This window comes from Lissotriton helveticus, chromosome 3_1, assembly GCF_964261635.1.
Source record: "Lissotriton helveticus chromosome 3_1, aLisHel1.1, whole genome shotgun sequence".
NCBI lineage: Eukaryota > Metazoa > Chordata > Amphibia > Caudata > Salamandridae > Lissotriton > Lissotriton helveticus.
Window position 1 is genome coordinate 1,981,827,833 of NC_136061.1, and position 15,320 is coordinate 1,981,843,152.

A 15,320-nucleotide genomic window follows, 5' to 3' on the forward strand; every position below is an offset into this window, starting at 1 on the left:
CAGGGAGATGGGTCTGTAGTTTTTGAGGTCGGTGGGGTCCACCGAGGGTTTCTTCAGGAGGGGGTTGATCTCAACCTGTTTGCAGCCATCTGGGAACGAGGTGGTTGCCAGTCAGCGGTTGATGGTGTGGCAGAGAATGGGTGCGATGGTGTCGGCGGCTCTGTTGAAAACGTGGTGGGGGCAGGGGTCCTTGGGGGCCCCGGAGTGGATTGACTTCATCGTCTTCAGTGCGACTTCGGTGGTGAGGGCTGTACAGTTGTCGATCGCTGGCTTCAGGGTGTTGGGGCTGGTTGGTGAGGGTTCAGTGTGTTGGTTGTCTTCGTCAAAGTTGTCGTATATGCTCTTGATTTGGTGGTGGAAAAAGGTGCTGAGTTTGTCGCAGAGGTCTTGTGAGGGAGGGATGTCAGTGGATTCACTGGTGGGTTGGGCGAACTCCTTGATGATGTTGAAGAGTTCTCTGCTGTTGTGTGCATGAGTGGAGATTCTGTCTTCAATCGCTTTTTCCCTTATTTTTCTGATAAGTTGGTGGTGGGCGTTGGGGGCGGCTCTGAAGTTGTTGTGGGCTTCTGTGGATTTGGTGTTCCTCCAGGCCTTTTCGAGACGGTGGCAAGTGTGTCTGGACTCTCGAAGTTCAGTGGTGAACCATCTAGCTTTCTTGGCGTAGGTGTTGTTGTTTTTCTTGAAGGGGGCTATGGTGTTAGCGCTGTCGGAGATCCATCTGTGCAGGGTTCGGGCTGCGGTGTTGGGGTCGTCGTTTTCCGTGATGGTTGGGGTGGAGTTGATGAGTGATGAGGTTAGCTGGTCATCGGTGATTCTGGTCCAGCTTCTTCGTGGGAGCAGGTGCTGGTGTCTGTGGATGGTGGGTGTTCTAAAAGTGAAGTGGACGCATCGATGGTCAGTCCATGGGAGTTCGGTGGTGTGAATGAAGGTGATGGAGTTTCCTGTTGTGAAGAGGGGGTCGAGGGTGTATCCTGCTGAGTGCGTGGGTTCGGTCACAATCTGGCGGAGTCCAATGTTCTGGAGGTTGTCCAGGAGGGATGTGGTGCTGGGGTCCAGTTGGTTGTTGAGGTGGAAGTTGAGGTCTCCCAGTAGGGTGTAGTTGGTGGACGCGATGGCATACAGGGATATGATGTCTGTGATGGAATTGGCAAAAAGTCTGCGGGGTCTACGGGGTCGGTAGATGAGGGTTCCTCGGAGGGTGGAGGTAGGGCTGGCCAGTATCTTGAAGTGTAGGTGTTCCATCAGGTCTGTGGGCTCGTCGGGAGTGTGCTCAGGCAGAGAGTGGATTTGTGGACCATGGGGTTTCCTCCTCCCGGGTAGGTGGGGCTGTCCTTCCTGGAGACCTTGTATCCTTGGGAAATGGCGATGGCAATGTCCGGTCCCGGGTGGTGTTGGTCCAGGATTCGGTAAAGAATACTACATCCGGGGTGGTGCTGTCGAGGAGGTTCCACATCCCTCCACAAACATGTGGCATGTTTGTGGAGGGATCGGACGTTGAGGAGGATGCATTTCAGGGTTTTTGGTTCAGTTGTGTTCTTGCGGGCAGGTTGCGCTGGGTCCGTGGTCTTGGCGGTGCTGCAGGTGTGCCGACAGTGATGACAGCTGAAGGGTCCATAGGTGTCGGCTGGTGATGCTAGCTTGCAGTTGTTGTTGAGGCCTGGGTTGAGAGCGTGTAGTGCCGCTGGGTCGTAGCGTTGACGGTGCAGAGATCCAGGGTTCCTGGCGCTGGTCGCAGTCGGGTCGCGGATGGGCGCAGACTGGCTTGCCTTCGGCGCGTCGGCGGCGCAGCCAGCATTAAGTAGGGTTTGGGAGGGCTAGACAGCAGGTAGGCGGGAGTGGGGAGGGGAGCTGGATTGGGCCGGTCACACTGGTTGTGCTGAGGGAGAGGGGCCACGGGGGCAGCAGCGGCAGGGAAAAACGGGCTGAAAAGGGCAAAAGGAAAAAGGCAACAAGAGAGAGAAAAGTGCAAATAAGGCAGCAAAAGTGCAAGAAAGAGTGGAGGAAAGACACAAGGTACACCAAAGGAGAGTGAAAGGGGGATATTGAGATGAGGGTAAAAACGAGTGAAAAACGGAGGACAGACACAGAAGGAGAGTGAAGGGGGGAGCTTGAAATGAGGGAAAAACAACAGAAAATGGAGGAAAGACCCAGAAGGAGAGTGAAGGTGGGAGATAGAAGTGAGGGAAAAAGCGAGTGAAAAAGGAGAGAAAAAGCAGAGCAAAAGAATGGAGACAGGGGTCCACTGGACCACCAGGGATGAAACGCAGGTGAAACCAGGGGCTGGACGACGGCCTCGAACACCAACACTCGAGGGTGTTGGGGCTCGGCGGAAAGCCTCACTTAATGGTGAAGCTGCGAGGGAAGGAGAGCAAATTTACTGACAATGAGTCAGTGGTCTTGCTCGCCTGTCCCCGCAGCGGCCGCCATTAAGTAGGGGTCGGGGAGAGCTGTGAGGCGGGAGCAGGGAGGGAAGCGGATTGGGCCGGTCGCACTGGCCGTGCTGGGGGGAGGGGCCGCAGGGTCAGCAGCAGCGGGGAAAAACAGGCTGAAAAAGGAAAAAGGCAAAAAGAGAGAGAAAAGTGCAAATAAGGCAGCAAAAGTGCAAGAAAGAGTGGAGGAAAGACACAGAGGACACAGAAGGAGAGTGAAGGGTAGATAGAAGTGAGGGAAAAAAACTAGTGAAAAAGGAGAGAAAAAGCAGAGCGAGAGAATAGAGACAGAGGTCCACTGGACCACCAGGGATGAGGCGCAGGTGTAACTTGCGGGTGGAGGAGGGCCTTAAACACCAAGACTCGAGAGTGCAGGGGCTCGTGGGAAGGCCTCACTTAATGGTGGAGCTGCGAGGGAGGGAGAGCAGTTTAGCTGACAATGAGTCAGTGGTCGTGCACACATGAGACCTGTGTTCTATACCCCAGGGTGTCTAAACCGTCCTATTAGACCCTCTCAGTGCTATCCCAGAATAAGGGGCCAATGCAAGACTTTAAATGCCTTCTTTTCTTTTAAACCTCCTTGCTTTTCAATATTGCAGTGTTTAATAGCCGCAGTAGAGAATCTAGTTGTGTTTTCTCGTCCCCACAGCTGCCCTGTTTGGGATCCACCAAAATGAAGAACGTGGCAACAGAACATAATTGCAGAAGTGGGAAACTGAAAACTTTTCTCTTTGTTTAGTGTTTCACTTCATCGCATTTTTTATTGAAATTTCCGTTGTTGGGTTCCTATAGGTATTGCATAGTGCTTTTTGTTGTATCTATTACTTGAGTTCATTATACTGTAAGTTGCCTTAAAACCTTACCTTCTTTTCTGCTTTCAGCATTTGATGTGTGCTGGGCTCTGGTGCCTCGTGGAAGGAGATGCGTCATGCAAAACCAAGCTGGACCCCCCACTGGATGGAACAGAATGTGGGGCAGACAAGGTAATTGTAAATCTGGACAAGACAGCCTCAGCCTGTTATGAAAGTTCCAAGAGACGTGGCGAAAATCAACACTGCAACTCCCTGTAGCATTATGTCTGGTAAAAAATAAATTCATGTATTTTAAAATGCATGGTTATCTTGCTAATTAAGTGTCCCTGCCTTTTAGCGGCACCAGTCTGTCCTGAAAGCAGATGGTTTTCAGCCAAAGTCCCATGAAAACCAGCCACAAATGACCAGAAAATGAAATTCTATGTGTGGGCATTTTGTTTACCCCTCGGTAATAATGACGACATTCAATGTGAAATAAAAATAAAGACTTCTGTCTTTATGACCCTGGTCATGCAGTAAAAGTCTTTGAGCTGTTTATTTATTTATTTTATTTATGAAGTTTTCAGATTCATCCCAATGGCTTCTTGCTGGACCCGCACAATGCAGGGACCAAAATCCAAATATGTCGTAATTTTTGAATACCAGTTCACAGTTGCATGTAGCCCTGTTGTGTCACCCTCGATGGCTACATAATAATCAGACAGGGTCCAGCGCTTTATTGCTGAGCCACAGAATATGCTTAAGAATATTGCAGTATGGTCTTTAACTTCAGTCTTTTTCCCGTAGTCTCAGGCAGTATTATTTCCAGATCTGGGTTAACTTAGCCTTTTAATTGCATTTTCAACTTCTAGGCCATTACCGAGCGTCTCCCACAGGGTCCGGGGGTATCTGAAGCGAACAGCAAGGAATCATCACCAAACCCTAGGAAGTTCTGGTATTCCCACCCTTACCCTGCTCTCTCTCTTCCCCCTTTTGTTCCAGCTTAAAATCTGTTCAGCTCAACCTAAAACCCCATGTGCGAGAAGCCCAAAAAATCATGAGCAAACCTCCTGGAAGCTTTGACATCACCTTCCGACTACCAGGATGCTCTTTTTATAGGGTTCTCAAACCCACTCCTTAATTGACCGACTTGCTTTCCTGTTGGACTTGTCAATCAATCAATCAATCAATCAATAAATCAGGGTTCTTGTATAGTGCACTACTCATCCCTGAGGGTCTCAAAGCGCGGGGTGGTGGTGGGGGAGGGGTAGTAGGCAACTCAGTTGGGGTCACTCAAAGAGCCAGTTCTTGAAGTGCTTTCTGAATTGGTGAAGTGTTGGGGTTCATCAGAGGTGGATGGGGAGTTTGTTCCAAGTCTTGGCTGTGAGGTAGGAGAAGGATTTTCCTCCTGCTCTGGTTCTGTAGACATGGGGCACAGTGGCTAAGGTAACGTTGGCTGAGCAGTGGTTTCTTTTGCGGCGTTGAAGGAGATTCGGTCGTTGAGGTATTGTGATCCGGTGTCGTGGAGAGCTTTGTAGGTGTGTGTGAGCAGTTTGAAGGTTATTCTTCTTTCGACGGGGAGCCAGTGGAGGTTGCGGAGGTGTTTGATGATGTGGTCATGTCGTGGGAAGTCGAGAATGAGTCTGGCTGCGGCGTTCTGTACGGTCTGGGGTTTGCGGAGGAGTTTTTTTATTAATTCCGGCATACAGAGCGTTTCTGTAGTCCAGTCTGCTGGTGATGAGGCACGTGGGTGACGGTTTTCCTGGAGTGTCGGGGATCCACTTGAACGTCTTGCGAAGTATGCAGAGGGTGTTGAAGCATGAGGAGGATACGGCGTTGATCTGGCGATTCATGGTGAGTGAAGAGTCAAGTCTGATGCCGAGATTGCGTGCGTGGTCCGTTGGGGTGGGTGGGGTTCCGAGGGCAGGAGGCCACAAGGTGTTGTTCCATGTGGAGGGGGTGGAGCCGAGGATGAGGAGTTCAGATTATTCTACGTTGAGCTTCAGGCAGCTGTTGCTCATCCAGGTCACGACGGCTTTCATCCCTTCTTGGAAATTGCACCTGGTGATGTAGGGTTCCTTGGGGAGGGAGAGAAGGAGCTGGGTGTCATTGGCGGCGTAGGAGATGATGTTGAGTAATGTAGGCTGCACCTCTTATTCTCTTAATGTTTCTGGGGTTGGATGTGCTCCTGGATGGGCCGTGATGGATGCTAGACAGATCCCTCCTACTTTAATAAAGGAGGCTTCACCCTTCCATATCCCAAAGAGTCATCCATCTGACATGGGAGCACCAGTCTATACCAGCGTTTTTCCTCCTAGGATTCTAGGCCTATCCTGTGTTCCTTTTCCAAGGAAAACAGGTAGATTGTAGGCCATGAGCTACTTATGTGCTGGCTTTTCTAACCTACCCACACATGTCATCGCCCCCGCCATGAAAGCCGGCTGGCTCAGAAGCAGACATATCTTGGCCAGATGCATATCCTCGTGTGCATTCTGTCTTTGCATGTCTGTCCAGCTTGCAGTGTAATGAGTAACATGTAACATGTAATAAATATTTCCTCCGAATTACTGTTACCATACGTATTGCCAGTTTAGGTAAAAATGTGTACTGGGGCACAGGTGGACCAAGTAATCTACCCCCGATAATGCAGTTTCAACTAAGCAGGAAGTCAGAATAGAACTCTCATCACGGGGGCTTGCAGTCTGCAATTGAGGTAGACTACAGGACCACATGTTCCTCTCAAAAGCAATATTGGAAAAGACAGATCGATAACAAGTACATATTTCTTCTTGTGGTAAATGAAATGTCTGTCTAAATACCTCCTGACTTCCTCCTGTTCCCATGTAGGATCAGTGACAGAATATTGACACAGAAATATCGTGACACAGAAATATCGTGTCATAAATATCGTTGACACAAATATCGTTTTCCTATACTTATAAAGGTGAGAACAAAAATATAGAGTAAAAAATATCGTTTACACTAATATCATTAAAAATATGACTAAAATAAAGTTTTTCAATAAATGCAGTTTACCATTGGAAAATGTAAACATTTTAATTCAGAACTGTAATATAATGTATATCACATAAATGTAAATAACATTTAATGTGAAAAATAAATATATATTTATGTAAACATCCGCTCCACAAAACATACCTAAAAACGCGTTTTGTTTATATATGCATATCTTTAAAAAGCAACTACTATTAAATAGATATATTTTACATCAACCTAATTTTTAGTTGTCTTTTTTAATTATTTACTATTATAAAAAATATATACACATAGACATTTATATATACATGCATGTATATATATATATATATATAAACACATTAAAAAATGAAAACAAATAAAAACATCAAAAAACACATCTACTAAAAATATTAATGACAAAATAAAAAAGAATACACATTTATTTATATATAAATATACAGATTATATAACATTTTAAGAACTAAACCAATAATACTATTATATAAATTTAAACAATAGTAAACATATAGTAAACTTTGTAAAAAGTAGACATAATGTTACCACTGCAGTCTGTGCAACAGTAGTGAACGTGTTGCAAATCGAGGAGTAAAATGTACCATTCCCACTCCAGTCTGTGCATCAGTAGGGAAAGTGTTGAACACCGGAGGGTAAAATTTACTATTCACTCTCCAGTCTGTGCAACAGTAGGGAGAGCGTTAGACGCCGGAGGGGAAAAATTACTATTCCTCCTCGAATATGTGCAACAGTAGGGAAAGTGTAGCTTTGGATGCTGAAGGGGAAACATTTTCCGTTCCCACTCTTGTCTGTGCAACAGTAAGGAGAGTATTGGACGTTGGAGAGGTAAAATGTTCTATTACCACTTCAGTCTGTGCAACAGTAGGGACAGCGTTGGACACCACAGGGGCAACATTTTCTATTACCACAACAGTCTGTGCAACAGTAGTGAAAGTGTTGGACTCCCGAGGGATAACATCTACTATTCCCACTCCAATCTGTGCAACAGTAGGAAAAGTGTTGGACGCGGAGGGGTAAAATTTACTTTTCCCACTCCATTCTGTGCAACAGTAAGGAAAGTGTTGGACTCCAGAGGAGTACAATTTGCTATTCCCACTCCAGTCTGTGCAGTACATTTATGTAATGTATTTCAAACACATACCATAGCTCTATTACCTTTCCAAAAATATAAACCTATTAATATAAATAATTGTTTTTATAAATTAAATCATTTAAATAATTATTAAAAATTGTAATATTTAAAATTGAAACATTTCTAATTAAGTGATCATTCAATTAATATACATTATTGTAGGAAAGTAGGATCTGCTTTTATGGTTACCCCCACTTTTTGCCTGGTGGTATGCTGTTTCTGACTAGTCTGACTAGGATCCTGCTAACCAGGACCCAGGTCTCTGTGCTTTCTCCCCTAAATCGGTTATGGTGAGTACTTAGGTACACTCCAGATTGGCTACTGGTGTATCCTAATAGGTCCCTAGTATATGGCACTGAGGTACCCAGGGCATACTACACGCAGGTCCCCCATGGGCTGAAGGATGTTTTATGCCACCCATGGGAGACCACGCAAACTGTGACAACAGGCCTGCTATTGCAGCCTGTGTAAGCTGGTGCTAGCACCACTTACGAAAGATATGTTTCCCTATATCTGAGGTCACTGCACTTAGAACCTCTAAGTCGCCCCTTAAGCGGGCCTTTCAATTCTGAAGGCAGGGTGCTCGGTTCTAAGTGAGGGAGCAGGACACACTTACAACCTTTGGAGTCCATTCTCCCGGGTTATAAGTGCATCAGCATTTACGATATATAGAGTGGCCACGCGTCATTACACGATGGCTAACTCTAAACTGGCTGTAATGAACCCTGTCATGTTTGGTATCAAACATGTTGGAATCATACCCCCACACCATAGACAGTGTGGGAGTTATGATTCCATGCACTGTAAAACTCCTCCGGGAGGCCCTCAGTGCACCCGGTACAGTCTTCTAGACCCAGACAGCACAACATGGCTACTGCCGACCAGAGACACAATTCTGCCCTCTTACTGCTGAGTCAAGCTCGAACTGGGGAAGGCAGAAAAATAGATATCCTGTCGCAGGGAGGTGTGACCAACACCCAGATAGGGTCTAGTGTATTGTGGCAGGGTTAGGGCGCATGCCAGCGCCACTGAGATTGCTTGCAGGGCATATTTGCTGCCCTCTTTCCTTAGTCCAGTTCAAACCAGTTCAGGGAGCCGTTGGCTCCTGCTCTGGCGCAAAACTGGACAAAGGACATGGGAGTACCCTCCCCACTGTTTGCCCCCTCTCATGGGAGGGAACCTTGAATCTTCCCAACCCCTTCCTTAGGGTACTTAAGGGCTTCCCTGAGGGTGTATCCATAGATTTGTCATGGGTCAAGATTCATATCAAGACACCCCCTCTTCTTCAACCATCTGAGTACTCTGGACTTTGCTGTACCTTGCATTGGGCTCCGAGAAAGCAACTGGGAAAACTCCTGCTGCCCTAGTCTCGTTGTCCTGCAAGTCTGCTGCAACCTCTGTGCCTGTGCTCCATACAGGAACCATCCAAGGCATGTGGACATCCAAGACACCTGAAGGAATCTCCTTTGAAGTGGAGCCACTACCCTGCATCTGCAGGCACCACAACGAAGCTGACCGGCATGCTGATCATGGGCTCCCATGGACTCTGAAAGGCTCAGCACAGGTGGTGGTTCTTCACATAGCTCGAGGCCTGCCCTGTCCTCTCACCAGGTTTAAGGCCAGTAACCCTTGTCGGAGCCACAGGAACCGTACCCATGTGCCCCGCAACTTTTGCGGTTGCAAAGGCTTGTTAGCTTCATTCCTTCAAGAACTTCAGGCTCCAAGTAACCCCCATCTCAAGCATCTCTTGTGATCAAGATCTTTGTCCTCACCGCATCACTTGCATCGTAGGCCTGCATCTTTGGTGAGCTGCTCGAGGTCCTCCAGCTACTCCAGTGCCTCCTGGCCTGTGGGTTCTCTTGAGGCAATTCTTTGATTCCTGTGGGCTCCCCTGCTTGCTCTAGGACTATTCTGACTCCCCTGTTTGTGGTGAGTCAACGGGACTTTGCTGGTTCCGACTCTGCACCGTGTTCGCCTTCCACGTTGGTTGCAGTTGCCAAGGATTGTTGATGCTCCTGACAGACACCGACCCCTCAATTCTTGACTTCCGACATGGGACAACTCATGAACGGCTCCTGGTCTTCCACACCGTTGCCTGGTCCACACAGCTGCAGTTCCAAGGTCACCGTCAGCTCTCCTACAACACCCGACATCAGTGGGCATTGGTCTTCAGTGCCTCCTGGTCACTCCTGAGTGGCATAGACTCTGTCCCCTCTGCTTGTAGGTGCTTCTCCTCCTGAATCCACCTTTGGGTCCCACCGGACACTTTCACCTTCTTCAGCAGCTGCATCTTGATTGAAATCAAAAAGTACGAAATAATTAATTATTATTTTATTAACTTCCCACCCTGAACCCCTCAAACCTCAAAACGAGTTACAACACTATAAATTACTATTAACAATTACATTAAAAATTATAAATGACTTCAAATTAAGAACTATAATTCAAAATTATCGACAAAAATTATGCAAACAATATGTAACATACACAATTAAAATATGAACTAAAATACATACAAATAATTAAAAAACTATCTTTTTACCACAATCATATTGCAAACGATATTAAAAACATATTTCTGCAAACAATATTACGTATCCCAAAAAAACATATTAATGTACACGATATTTCTGCATCACAATATTTAAAACTCGATATTTGTGTTGCTCGATATTAATAACTCGATTTTAAATCCAAGTACATTCCATGTAATGTATTAAATGGCCAACGAGTAGTGGAACCAGAAGCTGCTTGTCAAAGTGGCTTTCAAATCCATGCACAGCGAGTACCACACATGCATACACTCACACCTCTTTTCCCTGTTTGAAGGAGAGCTCTGGTCAGCTCACTTTATTCAACTGTTCGGTGTAAACTTGAATCTGTTTCTTTAATACTTTTCCTTCCTACATGATAGGGTATTCAGTTCCATTGATTCCTTTCTTCCTATGCCTCAATATGGGCATGTACAGCAACTACATTGTGGATTCACAACATCTTTGCTGCTTCACAAGCAGTTTGCAACAGTGGTCCTCCACAAAAACACTGCAAATCTTCTTTGGAACAAGCCATCCCGTGTACAGTTTCTACACAGCATGTTGCTATGTTGACTCTGGTCCTTAAGATGCGCTTGTAGCTGATGTACAATGAGGGTAAATTCATCGATGGAGTATGAATGGATTGTATACGAACAACCAAGAGATAAATTGAGGGGCTGTGAAGCCGGGTGCTTCATTATTTCCTTCCAAACCCAGTATGATACCAAGACGTAACTTTCATGTACTCTCCTTCACCCACAAATATGTTCCATATTTAGGCCAGAATACACAATGTTTTGCTACTGGCAGACAGAATAGTGAAAGTAATAGCTTACTTTAATAGTTTCTGCAGAATTTTAGATGACTTGTTCTGGATAGATTTATTCTTTACTTCCCAAGGAAGGGTCATTCCCACCCTTGAGTTGTGAGCACTCCCAGGGGCTAAACTGTTATTCATATCAGAGATTTTGTTGGATCACCCAGTAAAATTGCCCCAGGCCTTAATCAGTCATTTCACAGCAGGGTTGAACAAGCCTTTGCTTCTGTGTGTCGTGGCAATATCACAAGTTTTGTTCCTCTGTGGGTGTTTTACGGAAGACCAATTCTTGCTTTTCCCTCGTGAATCGCAGAGGATGCTCTGCAGAGTTGAGTCCAGCTCCTTCCAGTGACATCAATTTGAAAATTCCCATCTCTCTCTCTCTCTCTCTCTCTCTCTCTCTCTCTCTCTCTCTCTCTCTCTCTCTCTCTCTCTCTCTCTCAAGTTTTGTCCAGTAAGGCTCCGGCTCTGCCACAGAGAATGAGGCATTTTTGTCTCAATGACTGCTATATTTTACCTACTAAAGCAGTCGTTTCATATCACATTCCAAGTTCTAAAACTGGCTTGGGGATGCAAAAGAAGCTGCATGCATCTATATAAGTACATGGTCTCCAAGGCCAACTAAATATTTGTTTCTGGGAATCCTATGGCTAAGGATGTGGTGAGGATGGAGGCCTCCGTAAAGGGCATTTTGTCACCCACTTGGTGAGACATGGAGGCTAAAGTCCTGAAGAATATTCATAAGATAAATCTAGCAGTTCTTTGGTTTTTGGTTCTGAAGGGTCAATGCCTATGTTATCATTAACAGCTAAGAGTTACCCTACTGTCACTCGTTTCATTAATATACCGTACAGGTTTCTAACACTTTTATTAGGAGTACGCATCCATGCTCATCCTCAGCAAAGAGGAAAAAGACCAGAAACGTCTAATGCCCCCAGCACAGTGATACTACCTCTGGGTCTATGAGCACTGATCCTTCCAAGATATGGCAGGCATGACTTAAGGCTTCAGACGTGAAGCACTGGGCCGAGGAGCAGGTTTTCTACCTGCGACTAGACAGCAAAAAATCTTTGAACTGTGATGGATGTACAACGGCACAGGCAGGACCAGTCACAGCCAAATCACTGACAGCCAACTACGGTGTATGGTCAAAACAAAATACTTCCTTTCAGTCAGCCAAGACATTGAAGTCTATGAGAGTGTGCTTTTTTTGTCACCAACTAATCCTCTGCCCGTGTTTTTCCTGGCCTCCTTCTACCCAGAACAAGAAAGTTTACTTCCTACATATCCCGAAGCCTGTGGCTCTGACTACTGCTGAGGGTCACGGTCCTCCAATTGTCTACTTCAGTAGATTCATGCCCCACCAATGTATATGAGGGAGAGGGGATTTCCCCGACTTCCACCATTGGTCACAAGTCATTCAGGTCTACTGCGTGTTCTTAATTGTCAACACTGTCTATCCTGTGCAGCTGCCATGGCTTTGACCACCAAAGCTGGCACTTTGTGAACATGCAAAGACAATATGTAGTAGTTCCATAGGTTTCTCCTTTTAGGAGCTACGCTAAAAGTCCCTCCTCTCAAGCTGTTATTGAGCATCTACTCCTGCTACATGAGAATGGGGGCTGGTTTCTATATTCTGAACCGTTAACTACATCCCAGAATTTCACAATGTTGACGTTAGCACAGGTACGAGCCGCAGTTGAGCACAATGAATGGTTATGCTCAGTGGGTCTGCAAGATGCACATTTCCATGTTCCTGCCTGCCAGAACCACAGTAAAAAAAAAATCTTTTTTTAAATTAAGCAGCTTCATAGGACTATTTTCTCTTCGTAGTGTGCACTTAGACAATTGTTTAAACTTCTTGTCTCAGGACTTGTGTGTGTTCAGCTTAACCCTGGTCCCTCAGATCCCTTTTGCGCTAAGGTTCAACATAACATTAGAACAATTCTCATGTTCTGTCAAAGAGAATCTCATTCTTTGTTCTTTGAAACAGTTCTCTTCACTATACCTGAAAGGTTATTTTCTCCTTACAAAATTATGCTGAAAATAAAGTAAACCACAGATCTCTTCCACATCTGTGGCATTTTGCAGTGGAGAGGTTCATTATGGCAGGCGGCAGATGCCTCCAGCACAACATCTTCTTGGGAAGTGGCAGTATCTGAGATAATGAGCTCAAACTCCAAACTAGTTGGTGCGCTGGCCCCAAAGTCTTTAGGACTTGGTTTGTGGGCCTACATTGGAGACATCTTTATCTGTGCTGTATGGCAAATACCAAATATACTTCACATAAATATGTTCGGCTTAAGAGCAGAATCTCTACGAGCTGGCTTGTGAGTAATTAAGACCAACATGGTCATGATTCACATGGACAGTACTGTTGCCCTTGTACATTAGCTAACGGGACAGCACGACCTTCCACTCTGCCAACTGGCAATGTAAAACTGAGTGTGTGCATTTTCTTAAAAGGCCCCAACGTGATATCCCACGTTACAGATGTGGTCATGCTGTTGATGGACAACCTGTTTTGGCACTTAAAAGTACCTTATGAGAGTGATACAACATATGGTACTTGACTACATTTTATAGACCTGGAATCAGATCTCTTTGTGACCTAGCTGAACTAAAAATGCAGAAAAGTAGCTTTCAGAATGGACAGGGGTTCTGCATTCTTGTTGCATGATCTCATGGTTGACTGATCAGGGCATTTATTCTGTGTCTTTCCTTTGACTCCCCTTGTTTGGCTATTTCCTCGAGAGGTAAAGGACAGCCTGGCCTTGCTTTGTCTAATTCTGAAATGTTTTGTCTTATGCTGGATCTCATGAAAAGCTGCAAAAGAAGAGAGATCCATCCCTTTCTACAGTCCTTCAGCTTGACAGCATGGTTTCTTAAGAACTAAAGGAGTCTCACCAGGGCTTTGCCTCACACAATCTTGATGTTCTTCCGCTACCAGATATCCACGATCAGAACCCAATGCAGAAGAAAGTGACAAATATTCAGTCACTGATTGCAGTGCTAGGGAAGAAACACCCATACTTTCTTGATGGACAATTGGCCTATATTTCTCCAAATATCTAGTGGAAAAGGTGGCCAAACTGAACTATGTGAAACATTTTTGGCAGCCTTAGAGGTCTACAAAGATTCTCCTCTGCTTAATGATAGGACTGTTCCATTGTCTTCCCTTCCCAGAGGACTATGGCTAGATAGAATCTGAACCTCATGCTCTAGCCTCATGTCTAAGCTGTTTGGCCTGTCTAGTGACAAGAAACAGGTCAACTCTAATAAGGCGTTTCTCGTTACCCCAAAACACATAATGAGTAGGAGGCCCTTTGCATTTTTGAACATTACACAATTTTTTAGGTCGAGCATAGAGCCAGTGCACATGCACTGCTCTGGGAGACTTGTTGTAGTGGATTAGGGAATAGAAGCCCCGCCCGCTCTCCACCCATATTTGCCATTGGCTTGTGTCATTGTTTGTCCTAAATGCTGACTTCTGATTTGTAAATAGGCTTGTTAGTCCCTTTTTAATACAGGCTCCTCTTCATTTGTCACTGCCCATGGCGACTGGCTCTTTTACTTCGGTTGTTACCTGGTAACTGGTATTTGGTCTTTAAGCACTATCTTCTTTATCCAGTTTCTCTTACTGTAGGCACAAAGTGCTTTGGTGCCTTCTTTACAACCCCGCCCTCCCTCCCACTGTCCGTGCCTTCTTTACCCACCACCCTCCCTCCTGTTGGCGTGCCATATTTAATACCCCCGCCCTCCCTCCCGTTGTCCATGCCTTCTTTAACCCCTGCCCTCCCTCGTTTGTCCATGCCTTCCCCCGCCTGCCATCCCTTCCTCCCTCCCGCCATCCCTTCCTCCCTCCCGCCTCTCTCCCGTTGTCCGTGATGCCTACCATTTGAAATGCAATAGGTCTTGCATTTACGCGAGTTTCAGCTATTGGCATTGTAAATGACAATGCCTTTTATTTATGTTTTGGTTTTTAAAAAATAAATAAAAGGCATTGTCACTTACAATGCCAATAGCTTAAACTCGCGTAAATGTGAGACCTATTGAATTGCAAATGCTTGTGTTACTAATGGCGGCTGCGCATACTTCCGTTGTGAAGAGACCGACACTGCTTGCAGTCACACCTCCGGCTCTTCCTAGTTGCAAACAGCACTTCCTGCAGCTGCTCAGGGAGGAGCCGAGGAGCGTAACAGATCCGTCTACAGGCTCTCGGAACCGAGCCAGCACCTGCACCGTGGAGAGCAAGCCTGGTACATGCCGAGTGGGTGGCAGGAGGAGGGGAGCCCCTTCTTGTTACCAGTTGTTCCCATAGCCAAACTCCCCCTGGTAATGCACAATCCCCGATCGTAACTGCAATACCTGTTTCACCTAACCTAACCTTGCTGCCACTACCTACACCCCCTACATCCTCTAACAGTCTGAAAGTCCGGGCCTTTGTAGCGATCGTCAGGGCCGGACTGGTCATAGCAGGCACCGGGCAATCCCCTGGTGCGCCGCACGGGTGGGGGCCGGGTTTGGGCCCCTGGGGGGGCCGTTTTTGTTACAGGGTCATTTTTGCAGTATAGCTGCAAAATCAGCCCTGTCCAAAATCGG

At 46.1% G+C, this 15,320-nt stretch overlaps 1 protein-coding gene across 1 annotated transcript in view; it reads left to right on the forward strand.

The window, feature by feature from the left end:
* Positions 1–15,320, forward strand: part of ADAMTS17 (ADAM metallopeptidase with thrombospondin type 1 motif 17) — a 1,305,267-nt gene that overhangs the window by 674,502 nt on the left and 615,445 nt on the right. The window contains exon 11 of the mRNA XM_078683112.1: positions 3,311–3,412. Within this exon, the coding sequence (XP_078539238.1) occupies positions 3,311–3,412 (102 nt within the window). The remainder of the gene's footprint in view (positions 1–3,310; positions 3,413–15,320) is intronic.